The sequence below is a fragment of the Vidua chalybeata genome, chromosome 2 (genome assembly GCF_026979565.1).
Source record: "Vidua chalybeata isolate OUT-0048 chromosome 2, bVidCha1 merged haplotype, whole genome shotgun sequence".
Lineage (NCBI taxonomy): Eukaryota > Metazoa > Chordata > Aves > Passeriformes > Viduidae > Vidua > Vidua chalybeata.
This window is the reverse complement of record NC_071531.1, coordinates 76,141,555-76,168,633: the sequence shown is the minus strand read 5'-3', so window position 1 is coordinate 76,168,633 and position 27,079 is coordinate 76,141,555. Positions and strand designations below refer to the sequence as shown.

Here is a 27,079-nt window from a genome sequence, read left to right as displayed (position 1 = left end):
CCCTCAATATACACTGGTTTTTGGCCAATTCCCAAATACTAGAAAGAATATCTTAGAGAAAGGTGCAGAAATAATTCTGAGAGACAACTTGTACTGAGCAATAAAAGTGGTATTTTGATTTCTCCATGGGATAATTAAATCACTTCCCTTTTGCATCTTAGTACTGTTGCACAAGCAAATTTTAAAAAGTCCTTTATAACCCAGTTCAGCTAAAAAGTCCAAGGCAATGCTTGGTTAAAGAAATGGAATTAAGGAACCACTGATCCTAACCCTATTCATCCAGTCTGCTATCACAGATCTTCTGTATCCCAGGCTTTTGGGAGGCTATCTCCCTTCACCTTTTATGAGCCCTATCTGGCAACTAATGAAGGCATTATGGGGCAGGTCTCTTAACCTCTTATTATCTGAGTGTTGTGGGAAGAAGTAAATGGCCTGTGCTGCAGTGTGAAGCAGAACTTACTATGTGATACAGTCTCACTCCCGACCTATTTAAACTGGGCCAGCTATTTCTGGCGAATCAAGAGGCAGCACACCACATACCATAAGACACGTTTGCTGACTGCAGTGAAATGAATAGATGAGTCATATCTTCTGCATTGGGGGAATGCACCATTTACCAGAGGGATCTCACTGAAGCATCAGTATAATCCCAGGCCCATCAAAACAGTATTAGGTTTGGATGCAAAATCATTATTAAAAGAATTATCTGGTGTTGTCCTTCACTCTCCTCAAATTTAAATCAGAGATTTTCATACTGTTCTGTCTTTGGTAGTTGACATCTTTAAGTGCACAGTATTCATTCAAATCATTGCAAAGTTGAATATACAAAGCAGCAATAGAAATTATGTTCTTTGTGTCTTAAGAAAAAGTGTGACTTTTTCTGGGCAGTTGACAGTGGTTGTAGATTGACCTGCATGCAGATAAGGATCCCTTCTCCATCACTCATTCATTATGACTCATGCAGTTGCACAGGTGACATACAGGCAGTACTTCAGAGCCTTAAAAATACACTGGAGAAGAGCAGTAATAGGAATAGTACTTTGTATGTGGTAGTCCTAAATTGACAGTGGAGACCTAAAACCATGGGCTGCACATTTAACAATAAGACTTGCAAACTGGAAGCTGGGGCACAGTAAAGAAGTAAGAAGTTATGATATCTTAAATCACATTTTGAAAAGACTGAGAGAGTGTGCCTGGCCGGAGACTGAGGCTAAGCTTGCATGACCTTATCTCATGAAATCTCGTACTTTGGTCCTATTATAGCTCCTCTCATCACTTCTGCTGCTAATGTGGTTTTCTGAGGATATGCCATTTGACTTTATGACTGCCCTTTTCTCCCCACTGTGGCAGGGACAAAATGCTGCTTCCCAGTGACTTACTGACACATTTTGTTATGAAGGTCAACGATCACAAAAATATATAGGCATTTAAAATTTGCCTTAAGCAAATGCAAATTATCAATCTTTGCTACAGGGTTGTGGAGAACTACATATGGCAGGTATTCCTAGATAAACCTGTCCTCTAAGTACAGTGGGGAAATAGTGTGGGTAGCCACAGGGTAGCAGAAGACCAGGTATTTACCCATGTTCCTTGACTTTACTTACTTTCAGTAGGTTGAAAAGTTGGATTTAAAATAAAACTAGCATGGTGTGTGAATCCATGTCTCTGGTTGCACAGTGAGTTGAAGTCAGTGGAAAAGCTCCTATTTACTCTACAGGAGTATGGATCAATTGAAGGCTATTCACAAACAATGATTAGATTTAAGACCCTGTATCAGTTAATGGCAATGACTGAATTTTTTAGTATCAAGTTCATTGTATAAGTTAACAATGGTGAAAGTCTTTCAGGTAGCATGCAACAGAGCTCTCCACCACAAAGTTGGTACAGTTCATTGAAACAGGCATCTTTTCTCTATTCCAATTAATAGATAAAGAGACCATGAAGAATGAACTTGTAAAGAGTTAAGCTGAAGTAGATGCACCTTTGCATTGCAATGTTTTTTTTTCTCTAGGAGTTGTGCAGGAGACTATTGCACACACATAGACATACACACACACACATGGTCACAGAAGCAGTTCTCATACATTTTATCACACAGTGTCATATCCTATTGTTCAAACAGCACCATGGCTAACACAACATTTGTGATAAAATTTTATTTCCTTGGGCTTACTGGTGTCAACTTTTGCAAACAAAATCTCATGTTAATTTCGTGCCATGCCCAAGGCCACCAAGATAAAAATCCATCCTTAGAAAACGTTCATATAAGTCTTCCTTTAAACAGTCATTTTCTTCAGGGGTAAAAATGCCTTTGTAAAAGATGGCTATAACATCAGCTCTGACGTGGTACAGGCTTATACCATACTACAGACCAAGACTGCTTTTAATGCCTAAGTTGCTGATTTGTCTTTTTTCTTAGTTTTAAAACACATGAGGAAGAACAAGAGAACAAAACCTCAGGATGCAACACCTGAAATTGATAAACATCTTCATTGCTTAAGAAAAAATCACCAGACACAGCTATGTTATCGAAGGCCACCTTGAATGCTCTTCCTTCAGCTTGTAACTTGTTCATCTCACTACCCTGGCAAACCTGTAAGAAACATTAGTCTAGGGCAGTTGAAACTTTGGTGAATGCCACAGCACAGTGTCTTCAAAGCTGGTCTTCAGAAAATACCATCAAAATTTGATCTGGCTCAATACCTAAATTGCAGACTCATCCCTGAAAGCCTTACTTTGGTCCTTTAATGGTCGTTGAAAGACAGGAAGTGTTTTATACCAGCAGGAATTTCATCCTCTGCCTTGCAGAGGCATAACATGCTGATTTCTGAACTTATGATCTCCATTTTGTATGGAGAGAAGTAACTTTTCTCTCAAAGGGAAAAGTACGTGCAGCCCAGTGCACACACAAGGCTCTCACAGGTTCTGCCTGGCAGATACCTGCTTTGTGGATTGCGAAGAAGTTAGTGAATCTAGAGAATCAACAGTGTTAATAAGAACTATCACTGTCAAAAACAAGATTTTTTTTTATGTAGTTGAGTTCATGAGTACAGATTTTAGCCTACCCATTGCCAAGATGAACTTAGCCTTTAAAGTCTTCTAAGCTTTTTATTAAAAATGCAATAAAAGACTAAAATCTGCCCAAACCTTTGAAATAAAAGTATTCAGGGAGGCTTTCATTTGAATATCCTTTTACTCCCTTTCCTTTTGTTTATTAAAAATGTGTGTAAGGAGACCCTGATGTGGTGGAAAAAAACATAGTAGTTGAAATGGGCTGCAGTTATTTTTGTGGCGAGTCCAATTCTTCAAAAGTCCAAGTATCTTTGTGCTCAGCAGATGAAAGGGACATAATAAAGGGAGGGAGAGAACTCCCACTAAGATAGAAAATACAACTTACCTTTCAAATGTGGATTCCTACTTTAAGTCTGATAGCTGAGAAATTGTTTTAGGACATTTTCCTTGCTAACCAGAGATGCATCAAACTTCTGTCAGCTCAGGGATGTGTTTAAGATCTTACTTTTAACCCCTTCTCTGCAGCAGTCCATGCAGTCTTGGTCATACACAAAGGGAAGATTGAAGGAACTGAAAACTTGTGTTCTAGCTGTCATTTCAGACTTGGCCAAAACCTGTGGAAGCAATGATATCATCAGTCTGTCTCTGACCATTAGATCACAAAGCATTTGCTCTGATTAGGTCATGTCTCAGGCTGAGAATAGTGTGTGTCCAGTCGTGTAACAAGCAGTCCCTGGTTCTCATTGACCTTAGGCATTCTGTGATGAGCAAGGCTTCTCTCTTGTATCAGCAGTAATCAGTGAAAATTTATGGACCTCTACAAAGGGCAGTGGGAAGATTATTCCATCCCCTGTTTGTTTCCTACAAGGATTAGGGCTAATTCCCAGCATGCCAGTTTCAGTTCAGCATTCTTCCCTATCTCCAACTGTGACCTCAGCAGTCACACCATGAGCTCAAAAGTTCTTTTTGTTTGGATCAATTATGCTTTGTATTGCCAACTTTTCTGACTGAAAACAGCAATGTTGTACTGGAATCAATGGGGCTCATGTTAATGTGACTAGTTCGAAAAATTTCACAACACCACAAGATACTAAATTCCATGTTTAAAGCAGAGTACTGTTAAAATACCATGTTTTGAGGATGACTGAGCAATTAGCATGTTTGCTTATATCACTGAGAACTTATCATTTGTATCATTAAGTCTCAGATTAACAAATTTTGGCTTCTTCTACTTTGATAGGAGGAGCCTTGTAATTCTTTAATCTAGACCTCTGCTGCTGACTATTCCTCTTGCAGGCTACTGCTGCAATATCAGCAGGGCGATACTTGTGCAGAGTCAGTCTCTGCCATGATCTACCTTGCTTATGCTGGATAAAGCCACTCATGGCTCAGCAAGGATGGTTGTAGGTTCCATGTCATGGCTTCTCCACTGGCATTCAGTCAATTCCATGCTGTTCAGTCAATTCCATGCTGTTGTTGGTAGATACCTCCCATGACTGTGACCTTACACTTCAAGCCATTTGGAGCTCATCACAATCAGAGCTCCTGCAAAAGTTTATTGGATGCTTTCAGCTTCATCAAATCATATTTGAGATGCTGAATTAAGTTGCCCAGAGAAGCTGTGGGTGCTTTATCCCTGAAGGTGTTCAAGGCCAGGTTGGATGGAGCTTTGAACAGCCTGTCCCATTGGAAGATGTCCCTCCCTATGGCGGGAGGGGGTAGAAAGAGCTGGTCTTTAATGTCCCTTCCAACCCAAATGATTCTGTGATTCTATGTATCATTCTCAGTTAGAATGTCCAAGGTTAGGTAATAAGGAAAAGAGTCTGTGAGTCAGTAAAACAGAATAACATAAAAACTAAGCAAGAAAAAGACAATGTAAGACCAATGATTGTCATGTAGTGGATTGGTGTCTACTAAAAGCTAGAAATCCATGATTTCATAAGCTGTCTGAAGTGGATGCGCTGGAATTAGTATATTCTCTCTGCCCCCTTCCAAATTACAAGGTGTTCATACTCTAAAAACTATCATCACAATTTGCACTAATGAGCACTTTCTAATGATGTTAACAGATGAAAATTCAAAAGCTCTTTGGAGAGAGCTGTGCTGCTTTTCAGTAAAGGTGATCCTTTCAGATCAGTGTTGAGGCATATGGACAGCCTAGCAAACAGAAACCTTCTGGAACAGCTACTGCTGCATCTCATTTGTGTGGATAGACAGACATCTAACTTCTGAATATGTCAGCTCTGCATATTTCATACGTGTTCTGTATCTCCTTTTGAAGAAGATGAATAACAATAAAAGTTCTAAGTTTTTTGGCAAAATGTTGTGTGAAAAAAGAAGGAATCCATATCGAGACGGAGCTCTGAATAAGGGAATCCCGAGCAAATCTAGCTCACTTCAGCACACACTGCAGACTGATCCTGTTGAAGTTATTCTGGAAAAAAACAAAATGTACAGAATTGGAAAATAAATCAGTTCTTTTTAAGCATGAGCAAAATGCTTTTCTGCTGTCAAATTATGTCTTCCTTATGGACAGAGAGGAAACTAAAATTAGCCCAGAGAAGAATCCTTCTTAGAAATTTCATTTAATATATTAGAAATTGTTTCTTTTATGGGAAGATTTAACACATCCCAGAAAGCATAGAGATTCAATTAAGCATCAAAGAGAAAAATACAATCTTGCACTTTGGGATATTTATTTTTATTCAACAAATCTCAGCTCCAAGACTGAAGTTGACAATACCTGGCATTTCATGTCCCGCTATTCAACAACAAGAGAAAGTTTAAAGTAGAGTTCATAGTAATAAATAAATGAAAGGTTAACATGAGTACGAAAGTAAATCACAGCCTTAGAGGAGATGCTTTAGACTCAAAGTGATTGTCAGTCCTTAGCATTTAAGGCAAGGATGAAAATAGAGTATAAATACTGTAGGAAGTAGAAGCTGATAAAAAGCAACACAGCAGTTTAATGGAATTTCATCACACAGAATTACAACTTTCCAGACAGGAACTGGAAGACCTTTATGCAAACATGAAGCAAGCTGAAATTGCACTTTGAAGTGAAATGCTTTTTTAACATCCTAGCTGTACCAGTGTACATTGTGCAGCTAATTGTGTCTGTTGTGCTCCTGTTCTCACTGTTACTGTTTCTGGAAAGAATTTCCAAGAGTCCTGTTGTGCTCAATCCTGTATGGTTACAGAGTTAGAAGCTCAGTCCTGGAGGACACATATGCATCAGTTTAAGTATATTACTATATGAAACCCCTTCATTACTCATTTTGGAGATGGAGGGTGGGTTCCAGGGCAGTTACAGACACATCTCCTGGATCTACTCAGCACCAGGTGAGGAGCTACTCTGTGGACTATTTATTCATCTCCAAATGAGGCATCTCAGAGGCATCCTGGTTCCTGATTTGGATCTCCAGAGAGAAATGAGACCTAGATGGAGACTTGCAGAAGCCTTTCATTTAAACACAAAGCTGTTAATGCCAGCAAAGAATTAAATACTAGGAGAAAACTGGGGAAAAAAAGCTGAAGTGCAGTTAAACTTTTGTATCTAATTGAGGGCCAGAGCCAGAGATGGGTCCTTTTCTTTTATTATGGCTTTTCACCAACCCTTCTTCTAGATACAGCTCAACCACTTTGAATGAAAAATCTCTCTCCTATTCTGTGTTTTATACCTCCTTTGTGCGTACCCGGTCTTTCCTGCAAGTGCAGAGTTGAGAGTTATCCCTCCCGCACGTGTATTGGAGACCTGTACTCAGTCCTCCTCAGAGCTGGCAAGCATCAGCATTCAGGCCAGCTCAGGTGTCCTGATTACGGTCACTCTAATGCAGGATGTGCATTCCCCAGTGCAGGCATTCTGGGATGCTCCTTAGGGCTTTGTGTTCAGGAGGTGAAAATTCAGGTGTCCAAGTCACATTTCAAAGCCATTTGCTGAAGGTCAGTGTTCTTCCTGATGAGGGGTGATAGCAAAGCTGATGGATTCATTTTCAGTCTCTAGAGAGCATCCTTTAATCATGATTTCCTCATCCATGGGAAAAAATAAATAGCTGTTACCTTTTAGTTACATTCAGTTTACTGAGCTGTGTAAATCATGTTGAGGCCCTTGAGTGGAGCGGAGAGTCATCAAAGTACCAATAGTTTATTTGCACTCCTAAAAGGACAGGTTTCATATTTATAGATATAAAAAATTATTGTTTTTTCTATATTAGTAATATTCATATATTTGATGTATGCTTTAAAAATACATAAACAGATTATTTTTTAAAGGCATTAAATTATACAAACATTGCTTTCAGGACATGATCTCTGAAGGTAAAAATACATGCCTTAATTAATGACATGGACAGAACTTACACAATTATTCCCTGTGTGCTACAAAACCAGGATAGTTTTCAGAGGATTTCCTGGTACAGATCAGCTACTGTCAGTGACAGAAAATCCACACCTCTTCTTTCAGGTTTTTTCGTGCTCCTTAGTTTGATCCTTTCCTTATACATTTGTAAAAAGAATGGTTTTAAAAGCTAATGTGCTTTATGTCTACTTCAGTAACAGCACAGGAGTTCATGCCACTCCAGAGTTATCGAATCACAGGAATGAGAGTTTCATAACACTGCAAAATGTGTTTTGTTATGAAGAATGTCTTTAGCACTTCACTGCTATCTAAATCATGCTGATCACACACCTTCTGTTTTTTTCATCTATATATCTCTTGCTTTTCTCAGATATTCCACATAAATTGCCGTCTGAAGCAGGTTGTGAAAACAAGGCTTAGCTTCTCACCAAACTCAGCTTTTTAGCTCCATGCAGTGCCTCTCTCCTGTGCTTTTCCGGAAAAAGAAATTCTGTCTGAGGCTGGAAATTACCTCAAATGAGCCAACTTGAAATGGGAAAATCCCAGTTATGGCAGATTTTTAATTATTAAATTTTCTATTAATATATTGAAGGTCAGTGGAACTGACCCAGTTTTCAGGAAGCTCTGAGCAATTTCACCTGATCTTATATTTTAGCACTAAATCCATATTTATTAAAGGATTTAGCAGATAGGTCAGAGGCAGCTAAATCTCTGATTCTGCTTCACATGAATGCTAAAGAAAAATTTTCATCTGCATTGCTCTTCTCTAAGCTGGAAGGCTTGAAACTCTTGTCAAGCCAATTTGAAGGTATGTGGGGGGACAGGGGTAAACATGTAAAAATGGATTTGCTAGAAATGAAGCATAAATTAACATCATTATCCCTTTCCCAACTCCAGTCTTTAATGTAATGTGAAAATAATATGAAATTCTGAATGATGCCATTTCCTGTGTTGGAGGCTCCTGTGTCTGTTCCATCAATTAAAAAGGGCCATGAGCAAAGCACTGCATTGTTGGGTTAGTGTTTGATAGGTTTCTTTTCCCACTTTCTTCTGAAATATCAAAGGCAACATAGCAGACTTTTTGTTCTTAAGGGGACAGATTTATGCCAGTTTTTAGCAGGATATGCAAAAAAAAAATTAGAAAGAAACAGGTACAAGTTTTTTTATTTGTATGAGTAATTGCTTTAGTATTCTAACTTCTGAAGTGTTGTTAATGGACTGTGACCTCATTATACCTGGCACAGTGCAAATGCAGAACAAAAAGGATAATCTTAGCCTCAGATAGTTGAGATTCTTAAGCTTTAAGTGAACAACAACAGAGAGATGTGCTGATGGAGAAAGAGTAAAATTACATTACAGTTTTCGTCAACACACTATGGAAAAGTTAAGGTCACATCAGCAGCCACTGTCAAGATTTCGGGTAGGATTCAAGATGGATTAGGATTTTTAAGAGAGCTTTGAGGAATTCTGAGGCAGTTTTAACAGACCAGAGCAGAGTCCCTCCCCCAGTCATAAGGAGATAATGAGGGAAAAAAAAAAAAAAAAAAGAAAAACCATTTGTCTAAAAACTTGCCAGCAGGCAGTTGAGTCTGGGCTCACAGAAACACAAAATGGTTTAGGTTAGAAGAGTCTTCTTTAAAGGTCAGTTAGTTCCCACTCCCCTGCCATGGGAAGAGGCATCTTCCACTAGAACAGGTTGCTCTGAGCCCCAGTAATGGGCTGGTTCCTGGTGGGGATGAGCAGTGGTGAAGCAGAGTAGATCCTGGAACTGAAGATGAGCCATTTCTTTCTTTTTTTTTTTAATTATTTGCATGAAAAATAAGCAGAATCCTATTGGAATGGCATTATCCTTTCCTAAGAATAATATTTCTGATACCCTGAGACCTCTGGATGAACCACCCCAAGCTCAACAATGCACTGAGCACTGTCTGCTTCAGAAATTCTCCATGAAAGAGGTTTCAGGTGAATCATCCTCTGGAACGATCTCTCTTTCCTTCTTGACCCACAGAGGGCAATTAGGCTCAATTAAATTCTTCAGGTAAGATTGACATAACACGAGGTGAGATTCAGGCAGTGCAAGACATCACTCCAAGAAAATAACATGGCAAAAACCCAGAAAAGAACGTTGATACAAACTTGATTCCTTCGAAAAAAGTCTGCATCCATGAATCAGTTACTATCCATCAGTGCCTTCTGGTAAATACAAACATAAGGGAGCAAAATACAGGGTAATACACAAAGTTCTCAGAGAGGTGCTTGGCTTGGTTGTACTTTTTGAGGACATTAAGCCTCATATTTGCTCTTAGAATTGGGCGCCAGATTTACTCAGAGGATCTCCTCTCTTCAAGGAACTACAAACAGCTTTTAGAGCTACACTGTGAAATGAGGTAAAACATAGAGCACCTCTAGGAAAGGATAAGGAGTGGCTAAGCTGTTCATACAAACACTGGATGAGATTAAAGATAAAAGGAAATATTTAGTCACCTTTTGAGAACAGCTGGTGTGAAAATATTTAACAGGCACATCTTTTATGCACAGACAGAGCGTTCTAACTAAGCTTAAATAGGCAGGAGCAATGTAGTGCAGCTGGCCAGCCTGAGAATACTGTAATAGGAGAATTAAAAGCTTTCCTTCTCATTTGTTCATGCACCTCAGATGGTAGCTAATCATGTCCTCTAATTTTAACAACAGAATTGGGAAATGTACCAAAAAATGCAGCTTGTAATAAGAACAGAGGTGACAAATTCTGTCCCTGGGACTGAATGACAAAGAAACTATTCACCTACCCTTTTCTGTAAAACAGCCTTAGCTGTCTTTTTATGTCCAAAAAGACATGTATTTAAGTGGAATCTTAATCTGAAATCCATTTTGATCATTTCTTAGCATGCCACAAGAAAAGTAAAAGCTATTCTGACTATTTAATCACTCATTAGAAACCTGCAAGCATTTAAGAGGGCTGTGTCGTAAAGGATCAGGACATGCAGCAGGTTGTGTATTGTAAGGCTATTTAAATTGTAGGGTACCCATCTATCTTTAAACTGGCACTAAGTGGAAGATTTAGTTTTGAGAGTTCCTGGCTCCTCATTCCCTGTCAGAAATAATTAAACTACATTTTAGGGAGACTGTCCTAAGTAGTTTGCTTCACAAGTGTTTTTCACAGTTGAGAGTCTATATTACAGCTCTTGGGGCCTGGTAGTCCAAACCACCTCATATATCCATTATATATGAATTACACATTCATAACCTGGAACCTGCATGCTTCTGTGTGCATGGGTGGTGCTTTGGCTGGGGTCTCAGCTGGGTGGGAGATGAAACCCAAAATGTTCTCAGCATTCCCTTTCTGGGTTAGCCTAAGATCTATTTGTTTATATCATGCAGTGCATATCCCTGGCCCACGTGTGCAAGACTGTTCCTTGGCAGCATGTTGTCTGACAAATATTTCAGTCAAGATGTAAATGTCCCTGGGGGTTTTCCATCCTTTTTCATAGGAATGACTGCACAGAGACTCTGCTTTTCATGGTTTTTTTTTCCTCTCTTCACCACTTTTGAATGCACTCCATTATCCTAGTTTGACACCTTTAAATAACTCCAGGAAGGCTTCTGACTGTCACTATTCCTATTATCTCTGGGTTTTTTTTCCTTCACCACCATCTGTAGACATCTGACGTTATCCCTCTTATCTTGTGTCCTTATGTAGGACACAAGACTGCATATTGGGATATCAGGGCGTTCATGTGCCTGTCTCAGAGTTCACATTTACCTGTGGATCCGTCACTATCCTTTATGCCTTGGTTACTTTATCTGAAAGGTGCTGCACCTGAGTCAGGGGAACCCTTGGTATCTATACAGACTTGGGGATGAGGGATTGGGAGCAGCCCTGAGGAGAAGGACTTGGGGATGGATGAAAAGCTGGACATGACCTGGCCATGTGCTCTCACAGCCCAGGAAAGTCAGTAGTGCCCTGGGCTGCATCCAAAGCAGTGTGGGTGCATCCAAAGCAGGGTGAGAGAGGGCCTTCTGCCCCTCCACTCTTGTGAGACCCCACCTGAAGTGCTGCATCCAGTTCTGGGATCCAGTTGTGGGGGTCCCCAACACAAGAAGGACGTGGACCTGCTTGAGCAAGTCTAGAGGAAGCCACAAACATAATCAGAGGCCTGGGGAAACTCTGCTATGAGGACAGACTGTGCTGGACAGACTATGCAGACTATGAGGACAGAACCTCTGCTATGAGACAGTTGGGGTTGTTCAGCCTGGGGGACAAAAGGCTCTGGGAGACTTTATTTTGGCTTTTTTACTATTTAAAAGGGGCTTGTAAAAATGATAGGGACAGATATTTTAATAGAGCCTGTAGTGATAAGAAGAGGGATAATTGTTTTAAACTAAAAGAGGGTAGATTTAGACTAGATATAATTAAGAATTTTCTACAAAGAGGAAGATATAATGAAGGTGTGAAGTGACCAAGCTGGCATCCTCTGGATTGCTTGGTAAACTGGGAGCAAGAAAAATTACATCTTATTTGATATTCTGAGATCCAAGTTCAACACTTATGAATAAAGTTTGTAAACTAATAACCAGAGAAGGGATTGCAATCTAACTAGAGTAGCCCTATGGTAAAAGCATGCTGGAAAGTACAAGAGACTACAATAATAATTTTTGGAGTTCGGGCTTAAATACCAGTGCTCTCAGACTTTGTACTTTCTCAAGGTATTTCTTCTCAGCTTGCTGAAATTTTAGCAGCATAAATCTAGCTTTTGATTTTTAGTCTGCTGTTTCCTTTATCCTCCCCTAGACTTTGTTTATCAGGTCAGCCAAGGAGAACCAAATTTACTTAATTTATTATTTTTTTTTTAGAGCATCTTTACTGCTATATTAACCAACTTGCAGGTCATATGTGTTCATCACCACCCTGACCAGCCCACACTCCATTGCGGTGCTGTCTGGCAGTTGGGGAAAAAAGTAGAAAACACATGTCTGGACTCCAGCCCTTCAGCAAGGATGGGTTTCAATAATTGTCCATCCCTTATGCTCTTATCAGGTACTGTAGTATGATATTACCTCCCTCGCAGCTAGGAGCTGTGAAAATCTGTCTCTCAATGCCAGATGCAAAGTAAAAAATTCTGACAGCAACTCGAGCCCTTTCTCAGCCATGCCTTTACTGTTTGATAGTGTAATTTCTACTTGCTTCTAATAAATCCTATGCTAGATTCTGTTACATCTCAGCAGCAAGTGGTGTGTGCACATGCTCTGTTTAAGTAGCCAAGGTACCCAAATACTTTTGCAAGTTTGATTCTGAAAAATACGGACAAGTTTCTGAGTGGCTTTAGCCCATTTGAACTCCAGAGGTCTTCCACTAGGAGATTAAGCATATGGGACTAAATGTTTGAGGGAGTTCAGAGACATCTACAATGCTGCAGTAAAAGGAGTTTTACTGGAAACTGTTCCACCACCCTGAGCTTTTTGGGAAGCAAGAGCTAGATGTTGTTCTCATGTTACATTTGAAAAATTAGGTCTTTTCTAGACATGCAAGGCATTATTGTTGTTCCTATCATAAATTACAGTTGTCCAAAGAACTCCCTGATCCTTTTCATCATAAGTCCATTTCGTCATAAGGGGCTGAAGACCTCGCAGCTCTCTGCTGTGGAGCACCACTTTCCTCCTGGACCTGAAGTGAATGTTCTAGCCCTGTATCAGGAGCATATCAAAAGTTCTTGAACAGCCCAAGTGTCCTGTAAATGCGGTATTCATTAGCAAAAGACTAAAAGCAACTTAAGTATGGCTGAATTTCAGTCAGGTGTGATGCAGGCTGAGTAGTTTTGAATATTTTATATGCAGCCAGTGACACAGAGAAAAAATGTGCCCTGCAGAGTACTCTAGTACCCCTTTCTGTGCTGCCAGCCCAGCCCTGCTCAGCATTTCTTCTGTTCACTTCTCCATGTCCCCAAAAGGAACTGTGTCCTTACCCTGTAAAATCTATAAAATTGCTCAGTGAAGCCAAAGGCTTGAGGTCAAAACATTTGGGAATTTAGAAGCACCAGGCAGAAGTCAGAGAGAAGACCTCATAGGCTGAAATACTATGAATTGCCTCTCCTTCAGCTGAGGAAGGGAGAGTATAGTCAGGGCTTATGAGAGATGGAAAGTAGCGGCCAAGTAAGGAGTCTGGAGAAGAAATAGATTCATTTCATTTCATCTGCAGTGCTACACTGCATCAGTATTTGGGCTTTGTTTTTTTCTCTTGAAATCAATCCTGTATAGTAATGGTGGTAAACAGGCACTTTAACACCTGATTCATGGGTATCTCTTCTCCACCAAGTCTCTGTTTTTCCAGATAAATACAATGTAGATAAAAACATGTTTCCCAAATTCATGCCAAGGCTATGCCAGGTTTTAGACAAAAGTCTAGTGCTGGATAAAAACACTATGCCTATGTCCTCAGGCCTGCTGGGGCTCAGGGAGGTTTGGGAAGGCCATCATCCCTGAAAAGGCAAGGTCCTTTAGCTCTTTGCTTTTTGGTGGTAAGTACCAAAATATCTGGCTGTGACTGTGCTTCCATTAACTCTGATAAGACTTGGGAACAAGCACCATCCTATCAGCTCCAGTGCATGTGGCTCGCAAAAGGTACGGTTGTACCTCTGAATGTCTGAGAGGGGATTTTTAATGGGTAGTACGAGAATAGGGACATAGAGGATATGCAGATTTGGTAGAAATAGAAATATCCTTTCTTAAATTTAAACAGAAAATAAGGATTTTAATGGATCCCATCCCCAAAACTATGGTTTAAGAAGTCATAAAACAGGCTTTGCCAGAACTTAACTTTAGCATCAGTAGTTTATCAGCACATTGTTTCCACACTTAAACAGATTTTAATTAAATGTGACTTCCATTCTGCTTATTGGACGAGCCTTCCCCTTTGGATTTGAGCATCACAAAAGCTTGAGGAGTGCGAGAGAATTAGAAAGCAAATAGGAGGATCAATCACAGCAGAGCCTTGCAATCCATGTCCATCTCTTTTTTGTAAAATACTTATTAGATTCTTATTGTCAGGAAGGATTACTGTTATGAGCTCTAGGAATTCCTTTCATTGCCCCGTAAGGCGAGGTAGTGAAGTGTGTCTGCTTTTCTTGACAGTAACACTCTGGATTTTCCCCCTCTCCCTTCTCTCTCTCCACCCATATCCCCTCCTCTCTGTTGTCTCCTCTCCCACAGAGATTTGTGCAGCGGACTGCGGAGGACATGGCATTTGTGTCGGAGGCACCTGCCGCTGCGAGGAGGGCTGGATGGGCACAGCCTGTGATCAGCGAGCGTGTCACCCACGCTGCAATGAGCACGGGACCTGCCGGGATGGCAAGTGTGAATGCAGCCCGGGCTGGAACGGAGAGCACTGCACTATTGGTAGGGAGAAAGAAAACTCGACTCCTTTTAAGAGAATAATTGATGATCAGGGAGGAGAAAAGGCGCATGCTTAATTGAATATGTGTGATCTAGTGTAGCATGAGCACCTTTGTTCTTGGATTTCAAATTCTGACATCATACATTTTCATGTGGGAACAAGACAATATGTCCTTTCATTTGTTGGTGACATGGCTATATATATTTTTTTTATCAGACATGAAGTACACCTATGTGGTGTTTGGCAAGCCTTTAAATGTCAGCTAGAAGCTTTTTTTAAAAACATCCCACTTCACCTCTCTTGAGAGGTCTTTCTGTGGCCTCCAAGACTCCTCTGTACTATGGTGACAGCATTTTTAGAAACATGCATCTGATTTTAAGTTTTCTTTCCTTTTATTTGCTACATTATTTGCACTGTCACTTTGCTTGCCAGTATAAAAGAGGAAACTGCAGACAGATTATTTCTGGCTGTTATTTAACTCTGTCTTGCTTATCCCTTGTCCGTTCTGCTACCTTTCTAACCATTTCACTTCCCTCTCACTTTGCTTCTGTTTTCCTCATGCACTGGCACTACTCATGAGCTCTTTCTGTCATGTCTCTTATTATGGATGTTATTATTAATAAGCCAACAATATGCGTAAATCATGCAAAGAGCTTCAGTTCTAATATTAAGCAATTTGCAGCATCATTAATGAACTGCCTTGGCTTCACCTTTTTCCTTCTTTCACTTAACTACTTAATGCATTTTCCCTTCTTCCTTCTCTCTGATTGTCAAGCACTCAGCCTCTTCAGTTCCCCTTCCGTAGTCATGCTATTAAATCAGTAACCCTAAACTCCCCAGATACCTTTTATTGTACATTAATAGAAAACTAAATTAGTGAATCCAGTTCTATTCTCAATAATGCCTGTGTGGACCTGTAAAAATTCAGTTGACTTTAAAAGAATTATCCAGAATGAAAATTCTCCTTCAGTCATTTATTTTAATCAGCTTCTTTTAAAGACAAGAAAATTTCCCTCTACATTACTTCCATTGTATCATGATAACTAAAAATCACACTTCATCAAGACTAACCACTAGCAATACCTGGGCAAATATCAGCATAGTTATTGTGTGGATTAGCAGCTTAGTTATATGAGACATCACTTCCCTTGCTTGAACACCAGGTGCATTTGCACACACAAAGACAGGAAATGAAGCCTGATCTCAGTATTTTAATTTCAGCATTAGGATAATGGTACAAACCATATCTGTGGCTCAATTCTGCTTATCATTTATTTATGCTAATGTCACCATATCACATTATGGTCTTCACATGCATCCCCCTAATTAAAAATATCTAGCTTTTTAAACTTTCTCTGTCTCATTAGACATTGCATTCTGCTTTCTTGTTGATGTCCCTAGCAGCTTTCATTTCTTTTCCTGAGAAAGGGATTGAAAAACCCACATTTCTTAAATGACTTTAAAATGAAAAGAGAGCAGTCCTGTGTTAACTGAAATTCTCTGTTTCCATAATATTATTTTATAGCCTTCTATTCAAGCAGTTTGACTTGGAAAGCAGCACAGATTCATGAAAGAGTCTTAAAAAAAATTCAGCAAAAGGCCCCAAATTCAGGGGACAGTTTTATATGGAACTTATTTATGCAGGAAAAAAAAAAAAAAGCCTGATTCATCCCCTTAGTGCCATTTTATTAGTTCTGCTGTAAAACCAAAATGCCATTAGTTCAGTATATGATAATTCTCCACACAGCTGATATGCCTGGACTGTTTTTGAACAACAAGCTTTTATCTTTCATGGTAATTAAATTTATTTGTAATATTCCTCACTCTAAGTATAAATGTTATCATGGGGAAGGCCAGCACTGCAATGCAGTCAGCATTGAGATTTTACTGGTGCACACTCTCATTTCGTGTGCTGCTACCTTCCTGTTGCAGCTCTGCCTTGATTTAGGAATCATTCTTGGATACTTAAAGTGCTGGAGCAACTCTGTTTCTTTTCGCTTTCCCCCCTCCTCATCTCCTTGCATGGTGATTTAAAAATAAATTTGGACATAGTTTCCTGCCTCTGAAGCTGTAAACACTATTTCCTACAGAATATTTCATTGATAAATGTGTAGAATGTCAAGGAGATTTGGCAAAGTTGTAAATATTCAGGAAAATTGAATGGTTTTAGCAGGAGTAATAAGCTAGTTATGTTGGCACAAATGAAAGGACATTGACTTGGAATTACATTGAGTATGTGGAAAGCATTCCCCTTGTCCTTGTGTAATTTCCCTGCATGGCAAATTGTTCTGTTGATGATAATTCTGTATATGTCTGTGTCATGGCCCGGTTTGCTTTAGCACTGACAAGCATAAAACCCCATTGCTGAAGTGATGCTTTACCAGTATTGCCGTGTGTGCAGGTAACACGGTAGAAATGGACGGTATCAGTAGGGGACACTTCTTCCATTTCCTGTCAAGCATGTGTGAGAGTAAGACATCCTTTTGTTTTGTAGGTTATAGGAGGCTCTTCCTTATGGTGTTCAAGGTATTCTGATTCTGGTGGATTAATTTTGTCTGCTCCTACAAAGAGTTGTGTCACTGAATGTACTGTCTTGATTGCTCACATTCAGAGATTTCATTAGAATAACCCCAGTTAATTCCCAACTAGGAAATTGATGCAGATGCTTGCATTCATCATCCCAATTCAGCAAACTTAGTGCAGGAGAGTAGAGCAGAAAATTGATTATTTAACTGCAGGAATCCTGAAACCCAGCAGAAGGGTTCAGTCATTTTCTGGAAGGAGCAAAACACACCATGACAATAGAGTCAGTGCCAGACTCCCGTGATGGGTTCTCCAGCATGTTCCTAATTCATTCCTAGTTAGAGACATTGCAGGAATTCAAGTTTCTTCTGTTCTGGCCCAAACTACATCCAGGGAGCATGGTGGGTTTTAGGAGCATTGAGTTTAAAGATGAAATAAACCTTCTTACTGTGAGCTCTGAGAGGCCAAATTACAGCTAGCTCTGTAGTAGGCTGCTCTAAGGGTTTGCTTCACATGAAGCAGCACAGAAAATTTCCTGGGTTTAATAAAGAGTCATAGAATCACAAAATTGTTTGGACCTTTAAGATCATCTAGTTCCAGCCCCACTGACATGGATCAGTAACCTTTTACTTGACCAGGTTGCTCCAAGCCCCATTCAGCGTTGTCTTGAACACTTCCAGGGATGAGGCATCCACAGTTTCTCTGGACAACCTGTGCCAGTGCCTCACCACCCTTAAGTGTGAAAAATTTCTTCTGAATACCCAATCTGAACCTGTCCTCCTTCAGCTTAAGGCTGTACTCCCCTGTCCTATGATTACAAGCCCTTGTGAAAACTCCCTCTCCAGCTTGTATGATTCATACAGCATTATTTAGGAAAATAATAGCAGAGGGGGCTTCCCTGCATGGTGGAGTCGGAATATTCACTATCCTTGAACAGCCTGGACACAAGACCAAAGCCATCTCTGGAAGTTCAGTCGCTGCAGCTAAATACTCCAGAGTCTCTGGAGACCTGAAGGACCAGCAGCTAGCTCTCCAAACACTCCCCAGCCTACCTAGCAGGATTTCAAAGCACCTCAGTGCCTAATCCCCATTGATCTCCGCAAAAGCTACATGTTTAACTCCTTTTGGAAATCTGGTCCTGGCACGCACGGGTGATGGATGCAATAACAATGCCCAGACAGACAGGCAGACAGCCTGTCCCACGCTGGCTTCTGCTTACGGCGCCATCAGCCTGGGGTTTGTTTTACATAGCAAAACTCTGATTTTTGAGAAATCTGCCCCTTTAAGTTTGCCTTTCATCAGTCTTCTTGCATAAATAATCACACATGTTCTGAATAGCTGAGGTTGTAATCAGTGCCTCTCCATTTCTGCTGGAGCAGCTGGAATCCAGACAGGGCACATTACAGGTGGATCCTGGTCTCTTTTCCCCAGCTTTCTAACACATCACTTGTGCCCTTTGAATCCATAAAGCATCACAGTCCATGCATGGCCCAAGACAAAAATAAGCCTACCAGTGTCTAGGGAAGGTTCTTGCTATCTTGTAGATGTGGTGCTTAGGGACAGGGTTTAGTGGTGGACCTGGAAGTACTGGGTTAGTGGTTGCACTCGATGATCTTAGAGGTCTTTTCCAACTCTTATGATTCTGTGATTCTACCTGCTGCCCAACAGTCAGTGCTCAAGTGCATCCACAGCAGAAGCTGAGGTGTGTGTGACCCTCAGACCCCACTCAGCCTGCCTGGTTGAGGATGGGTACCTTTGGGCAAGAGAAGACGATGGTTATAGCAGTGGAAAATACACACTTGCTTGCTTTGTTCTGACATGATCCTGAATCAATCTGGAGGTAATCTGGCCTTAAATAGTTTGGCAGCATATTTGCCAGTAAATATTAAGCACAGATTAACTTCAAATATAGTGTTTTCCCTGACCCTGTAGCATAAACTTCACACGCTGTCCCTGGTTCAGCAATGGATGTTTACTTTCTCCTCTCCTTCACATTTGTGTGATCTCAGTTTAACTCCAGTGTTTTCCCTGAGGCTCTGTCCACTTCACCTCATAGGAAGGATAAAGGGAAAAAGAATATTTGGGAAATGAAGAAGGAGCACGTAGTAGGAAACACGTCCTTCTCAAGGACCTGCCTGCAGCATCTCTCACTTCTCTGTTCCTTCTCTCTTTCTCTGTAAACCAAGAGAAGTACTCGTTATTATTCCCATTGTGTTTCAGACAAAGCAAACCAAGTCAGCTCAGGCTGGTGAAACAAGGGGGCTTTCACACTGAAAAATGGTCACAGGAGCTCCTCCCTAGCAGTTTTAAAGTGGCTTCCAGGAGTAGGGTGGTGACCTGGAGCTGAGTGTGGTGGTGCATTTCGGTGCAGGGGATACTTTAGAAAAGTAACTTTTCTTCTGAACTCCTGCATTATTTCTCAGCATGTGCCACATGCCTGCAGGGTTTCCAAAGGAGTGTCTGTAGGGAATAGGATGATATTTGAATGCCAGAAGTAAAGCCTGTATGGATTTAGAAAAGAAAGATTCCTGCTGCTCCTGTATGAAGCCCCATTATTTTTCAAATTACAAGAAGACATTGATACGTAACTGTCACATGGTTGGCATTGACAGCTGCCTTCATTGCCATCAGCTGCACAGTGACTGCCTGAGCTAAGAGGTTGGGCTGCTATGGATGTCAAAATCCAAGAGATACAATCCTAGGCTTCAGCCACCATCCAAGCAGATGGCAATGCTGTGCTTCCTGCATCGCTCCCACCGCATCAGCATGATTAATTCACCTCTTTGCCAAGCCTCATAACTGCCCCACACTAGGTGAGCTCTCCCAGCCCTCTCCACTTAGTTCCTATACAGATCCATTACATTCACAGGATGGAAAAATAATTCCTGCAACTGCCATGACCTCCCAGGAGGACTGTCTGCCTGAACAAGCCAGAGACAAAAACTTCTTCAAAAAATTCTTCAAAAACTACCAGGACAAAACTGAGGCTGAGATTGCAGGGAGCAGTCAAGAGAACAAGGGAAATAATGTTTAAGTAGGTATTGAAAGAGAGAAATGCAAGACTCAGAGCCTCTCTTTTATTAATAAAGACCAGTGGGTGTTAGGACAGAGAGTGCCGCCTGCTGGCATGAACCAGGGCTCTCCGAGGCAGGACGTCTTTGCCACCAACCTTCTGCTCAACAACAGAAAATCAATAAGGTGGTTTTGCAAATCAGTGTTCCATGGGATCTGGGTACATGACTGCTCCCGTGACATCTATCACTTTCTTTTTTACTTTTTCTTTAGCATTCCTTAAAATGAATATATTAATACTTGCCTATCTGGTATAGTTGCCATGAGGTTAATTTAATATTTGTAAAGTAATTTGATCCGGGGCTAGAAAATGCTGCATAAATGCAGTATATTACCATTAGAAAGATCCAGGAAAAAACCTGTACCAATCTGGTAAGGTCACGGAACTGTGCCTTTTTGCATGGAAAAATATAAGACAATCAGGTAAGGTGGAGGACTTTCAAATGTCTCTGCTTTCCTGATGAAATGCAAAGCAGTCAGTAAAATGGAGGGAGACTTGCAAATGAGCAGAGCATTGCAATATCCTGATATACATATATACACATATACATATATACCTACGTATATATATATATATATAAATACATAAATATATATAGAACTTTCCTGTTTTTCTTCCTGATCTTAATGAGCAAAGATGACTGAATGCCTTAACACAGCCTTCTCAAGCCATTTGACTGAGGAGCACTGTGCTCCGCTCTTCTTCCTTTTTTCTCTCCTCATAATCAAGGTTTTTCTTTTCGTATCACAGCGAACTCTCCTTTGCCTTTCTAGCACCTGCACAGTCTTGTAGTAAGCCGCAATGCACTTATTCAATCCTACCTTAAATGTCCTGTCTTTTATCTCCCAAGCTCACTATCTGGATAAGGTAGTGAAAGGTATGCTCTTCCTTCCTATTTTTCCTATTGTCTTTGTGTTTCTTTTTAAAAAATGCACCGTGAACATGCTGTGTTGAGGTTGCATCTCTTCCTCATTGTCATCAAAGTGATCTCTGATGTCTGAAAGGGTGAACTTTCCAGTCATTTATGTAGGAAATACCTCTGTAAGTGCTGTGACCCTGTGTTAATATCATATCAGTGTTCCTACCCATTCCCTTGTCCTTGCCCTCCCCTCCAAATCATCTCTCATCCTCACCCTTCCCACTCAGGTAAGGCAAGTCAGGAGAAAACAAGTGTCTGTGAATACAGCAGGAGCCCTGTACAATGACGTGTTTTAATTAAATGTCTGTGGTCCATTTTGTAACACAGGTGAGTGCACTTTCTACGTGGAGTCTTCATGTTTTTGATCCACAACTGCCAACTCTTACATGGGAGCTTTGACTAATTATATATTGGGGTTTTTTTTTGTAATACAAAAACATTATGATCCCAAAACCTCTGGTTGCATAAATCTGCAAAATCTTTAGAAATCAGTGATGCTGCATTAATGTACACTACAACAAAATCCAATCTTATGGTCCTGTTCGTAAGTGTAATGCAAGTCTAGGACCCAGGTCTTTCTTCAACAAAGAAGAAAAGGAATTGAACTCTTAGAGAACAGGGATCACCTGCTGTTTAAAAGAAAAATCACAGTTATTTGTTAATCAGAACAATGAGTTAAATTACTTTAGGACTTTTTAAGACAGTTCCACAATGCACGTAGCTTTTGAAAAATATTGAAATAGCATGCATATGGTTAAATACAACAATCTGACAATAAATATGATTGAGTTGGACTTAAATATTTTTCTACATGGCTGATTTGACACTAGCAGCAACACAGTGTTGACACCACGCAAGCATCATATGTTTGCTGGTTAAACAAACCAAAAAACAGGTTGAATGAATCAATTTTTTTCTGCAGTGCTAACCTTCTTTTCAGGTTTTGAGCAATCAGAAATAATAGCTGTGAGAGGCTGAGGATGAAGAGCAGATATGCTCAAGTACTGACCCCATGAACAGTTAAAATGAAGTCTTTGCTATACAGGGCTTATGTGGTGTGACAAGAAACATGGTTGCCCTACTGACTTCACTTCTCTAGATGAATTTAAAATTCAGTGGTTTTCTAAAGGCAGATTCAGGAACAACTGCAAATAAGCAAAATGTTTGAACAGACAAATACTAGTGATAAGGAAATGTCCATAGTTTAAATACTTCCATCTTCAGTGTAATGCAGCAACTGGTAGCTGTCCTTGGACCCCTCTTTATGGATCAGTTGATTTTACAGTGGTAGTTAGTTTTCTCTAGTTGTTAGCACCAAAAAAACACCTATGCTTGACTTTATTTAAATTAGGTGGGAAAAGTACATTCTCTTTCTTAGATCAGGGAAAGAGGGACATTTATTGTGCCCTTATGAAGTAATCATGGTGGCTTCCTCAGAGGAAGATACGGGCCATCACTAGGGAGTGTGATCAGAGCCTGCTGTTAATGTTCCACAACTCAGTGTTTTGCATTTCAAATCCCCAGGACTCCTTTTCATCTCAATGTGTATTGGAGAAGGCTGCATCAAAAAGTAGCAGATAATCATTGAGGGCATAGAAGAACGAAAAATCAACCTGCAGAGCCTGGCAAGGAACCCTCAGTACTGATTTGCCCATTCAGTGGCCCAATTTTTTTAATTAAGTCTTCTGTAGCTGTCATTTTTCCTCTAGGTAGCCTTTTGACTCACCTTTATGCCCAATAATAAAGACACATTACATTTAATGAGTCTTTCAGTAGGTAACAGGTTAAGTAACATACTAAGAATAAAAGATAGTCTCTTGCTATGCATGGCTGCTTTTGGAAAGATTAGCAATAGCTGAAACATTAAAAGTACATGGTTTTCTACTTGGCTAACTGCATGGTGTGCATTTTTCAAAACTAAATTACTCATGTCCTTTTGGCTTTCTTAATTATTAACATCTTTCTGGTTGAAATCCCTTCCCAGTAATCCTGTTGTCAAAGGGTGAGCCTGATTTACTACTGAATCTTTCCTACTGCTTTACAATAAACCAGTCAGTCAGAGAAGATGTAGAATTGTTCCTAAATGGGAGGGCAGGTTTTAATAATAAACATCAGCATAATTAACCAAGAAGCTCTAACTAGACTCAGAGTAGAGTCTTCTAAACTAAGGCCTAATTAACACTGGTAATGCTTAAAATGAGAAGAGGTGCCTATTATTTTAATAATAATTAAAAGAGATGCTGATTTTAGAGAGTTTCTCCATCCAGAATATCATTGAATCTGATGGTATATCAGCTTAATTAATTTCTATTACTGAATATCAATTCTTACTCTTCCAAAATAATCATTAACCACATTAACACTGTAGTGATGCATATATAAACAGCTAGTTTGAATTTTAAAGTTGCTGAACAACATTAGAATTCAGGGGTGGCTGCAAGGGCTGCTCCTGAAGTGTGAGAGCAAGTGAGACCCAAGGTCTGACCAAAGCTAGTTCCCTCATTTGTATAGTTACAAGTGTAGGAGCTCTGGTCAGTAGCTTCTTAGCCTTCCTATTAGAGCACACATCTGATTAAGGATTTCTGGATTCCCGTCACCACAGAATAGTAGTGGTAGTTTCAGAGTTGAGTTGGTTTTGGGACAAGCTTTCATAGTTTGCAGGGATCAGCTGATGCTTCAGGCCCCGCCTTTAGTCCTAGAGAAGCTTCTGCAGGTCTCATAGCATTTGTTGTTCTCTCAAGCTTCAGGCATTTGCACCTTCATGTATTGCATTTAGCCATGTCCTTCTTGTCCCAGAGCTCAGCTGCTGCCTGGGACTTCATAAGAACATCCATCGGTGCTCTCCTACTGACAATGAAGGAAAGATAATAAATAGCCTTTTCTTCTAAGTCTTATTTCAAGTGGCAGTGAGGTTTGCCTTGAAGAAAAATACCAGTAAACGTTGCTTATAGTTGCACTAATTAAAGAAGGCTTTAACTGTACAGATCATTAAGAGAGATTATTTTACCATCAGTCTTAAAAATTGCAGGATAACTTCTGCAGTCTCCTTTGACTCTGATGGTCTGTACTTCTCTGTTTCAAAATTAATCCACTTTTTATATTGCTTCCCTGGTCTGTTCTCTCACGTGCATGGCAGACTGAACATCTTTGTGAATGCCCTCCAGAATCTTTCAGCAGCACTTACATGTGCTTAAGTTTGAAACTCACATAAAGGGTTTCCTCCCCCTTTTCCAAAAAAGCCCTATTCATGTATTTAATTCTCTTTGTCACCCAAATACAGTTAACACCACAAACAGGAATAATGGATCATTGGTGACTTCTAGCTATGAGAAATCAGAGCTGCAAGATTATGGTGGTGTAAATCTCTGAGGATTAAGCCATCCCGCTGTGGTGACTTTCAGAAGCAATTTGGAAACAAGATGATCTCTTTGCTTTATTCCTCAGCATGGGGGAAAGGAGAGGATAAAGTTTATTTTACATCATCTTTTCATCAAGTGCTTTGAAGTGCACTGTTTGTGGAATGAGGAATATTCTGCCATCCTATCTATGTGGTGGAAGTGATGGTCAAGTCTCTGTGCAGTGAACCACTTCAGAAATGGTAGAACTTACAGGTCCATTCTCTTGGATATATTGGCTTACGCATCTCTGTTGTCTTCTAACTTTCTGAAGGCCCAAGTCCTCTAACAGCTGCTGTATATATTTTTTTTCCTATTAATGGTTTACTTTCTCTTTGCATCTTTAAAATGTCTGCTCTCCTACCAAACCATGATACTAGAGGGGTTCAGTTTAATCCTCACAGCATTGAAATTTTAATTAACTCTGTCATGTAATGGTAAACATTGGAAAGCCTCTATGTTCCTATACCTGTGAAGAGCCATTTCTGTCATCAGGAAACAGTTCTTTCAGGCTCCTTGGAAGAGCTTTATCTACTAAGAACCAGAGATTACGTTCTCCTAAGTGGAAAGGGACAAACTTACTTTCTAGACTTAAAGGGTACCAAGACAGTGGAGTATAAAATTGCAGGTAGGAGTTACCCTACTTTAGGTATCTACAGTTGCTTATCTCTCTCATCAGGGCACCTTGGATTCCCATAGTACTCAAGAAGAGGAATAGATATTTTGGGAAGGCATAATCTTATGAGATACTTGCTCTCATCTCTCTCTCCTCTCCTGACCAATGCTTTTCCTCTGCTTGTTCTCTTTCTGAAATGCTTGGCTTACTTTCTCTGGGTCCAGATCAAGAAGATTTCAGAGTAAATCCTGAAAGTCCATTCAAATACTCTCAAACATGTTTCATATAGATAATGAATTGCACACAAAATTCAAACACATAGGATTGAAAGGGGTCTCCTCAGTTAGAGTCTAGTCTTCTGCTGGCAAGGGCACATTGTGTAAAACTTTATAAATTTACCAAGCTCTATGAAAAAGTAACTGAAGAATCTTCTCCTTAACACTCCCACAGGGAATCTGCTCCAGAACTTCATTCCTTTGATCTTTGCAAATGATTTTTTTTTCCTAATTTCCAGCCAGAATTTATTCATACTTGGTTTATGTCCATTTGGTTTTGTGCCAGCAATATTCTTTTTACCTTAAATAGCTTTTAAGAAGTTTTCCCTTCTCAATGTTTATGTGTTTCATTAACTTTTGGGAAAAAATCATCGTCTTTTCAGCCACTATTGTCCAAGGAGAGACAAATCAAGCTCTTCCCATTTCCTCAGATGCCAAAGGTGCCTCATCCAAATTATATCATCTGTTTTCTGCCACTCCAAATTCCCTTTTTCCTAAGCCTGGGAGAGTAGAGCACATGCAGTTCTATATGAGTTCATCGTTTTTATAGTTACATTAGTTTTCCCTTACATTTCCTGGGCATTTCTTACATGAGACAAGATCATGGTGTCTCTTCAACTTCATTCAACTTTTTCTGGTTCTCACTTCACCCCTGTCCAGGTCAACACTACAGCACCTTTGTTCTGCCCAGTCTCTGCAACTGTAGGATAGAAGAGAACTTGTTAGCAAAGGTTTTAAAGAGTCCAAGGAGTAAAAACAAGAGGTGTGCTCAGTGGTGACGCACCAGCCACACTCTAATGGAACCATCCAGTATACACATAAAGCAAGATTTCTTCAGAGGCTTTTCATCTAGACAAATTAAAGCAATGGTACAGGTTGCCCAGGGAAGCTGTGGATATCCCATCACTTGAAGTGGTCAGGGCCAGATTGGATGGGGCTTTGAGCTACCTGGTCTAGTGGAAGGTGTTCTTGGCCTTGGCAGGGAAATTGGAACTTGGATGACCATTAAGGTCCATTCCAACCCAAGCCATTCTATGATTCTGTGATTTTTAGAGAGGGGAAAAAACTCCTATCTCTACTGTCAGTATGGTCTCATCCGAACTGGATAGATCTACTCCAGAATGGGACTACCTACCTAGCCAAGTAATTTTGGGAAGTTATTTACACTTCTTCCTCTTTCATTCTCAAAATCACTGAATGCTTTCAGCTTGTACTGAAAGTAAGCAAAGGGATCAAACATATACATTAGCTGTAGCATAGAAAAAATCTGATTAAATGGTTAAAAGTTTGGCACTGTTGTAAGTAACTAAAGGCAGGACATTAAAATGAAGAATTTCAGGTAGCCTAGCCTACAAATGGCTCTTCTGTAGTCTATAAATATTAATATAGTGTATCAATACTAAAATACACAATAGCATGCTGACTCATACATACACATTATTTGCTACATCCCAGAGTACAAATTTTAAAAGACTAAAATATAACAAATTTGTTTGTAAATGAGAAATATATTTAAGATCCT

General features: G+C 40.0%; 1 protein-coding gene across 1 annotated transcript in view; it reads left to right on the top strand.

Moving 5' to 3' along the window:
* TENM4 (teneurin transmembrane protein 4) overlaps positions 1–27,079 on the top strand; it is a 342,526-nt gene that overhangs the window by 206,104 nt on the left and 109,343 nt on the right. The window contains exon 11 of the mRNA XM_053934325.1: positions 14,573–14,758. Within this exon, the coding sequence (XP_053790300.1) occupies positions 14,573–14,758 (186 nt within the window). The remainder of the gene's footprint in view (positions 1–14,572; positions 14,759–27,079) is intronic.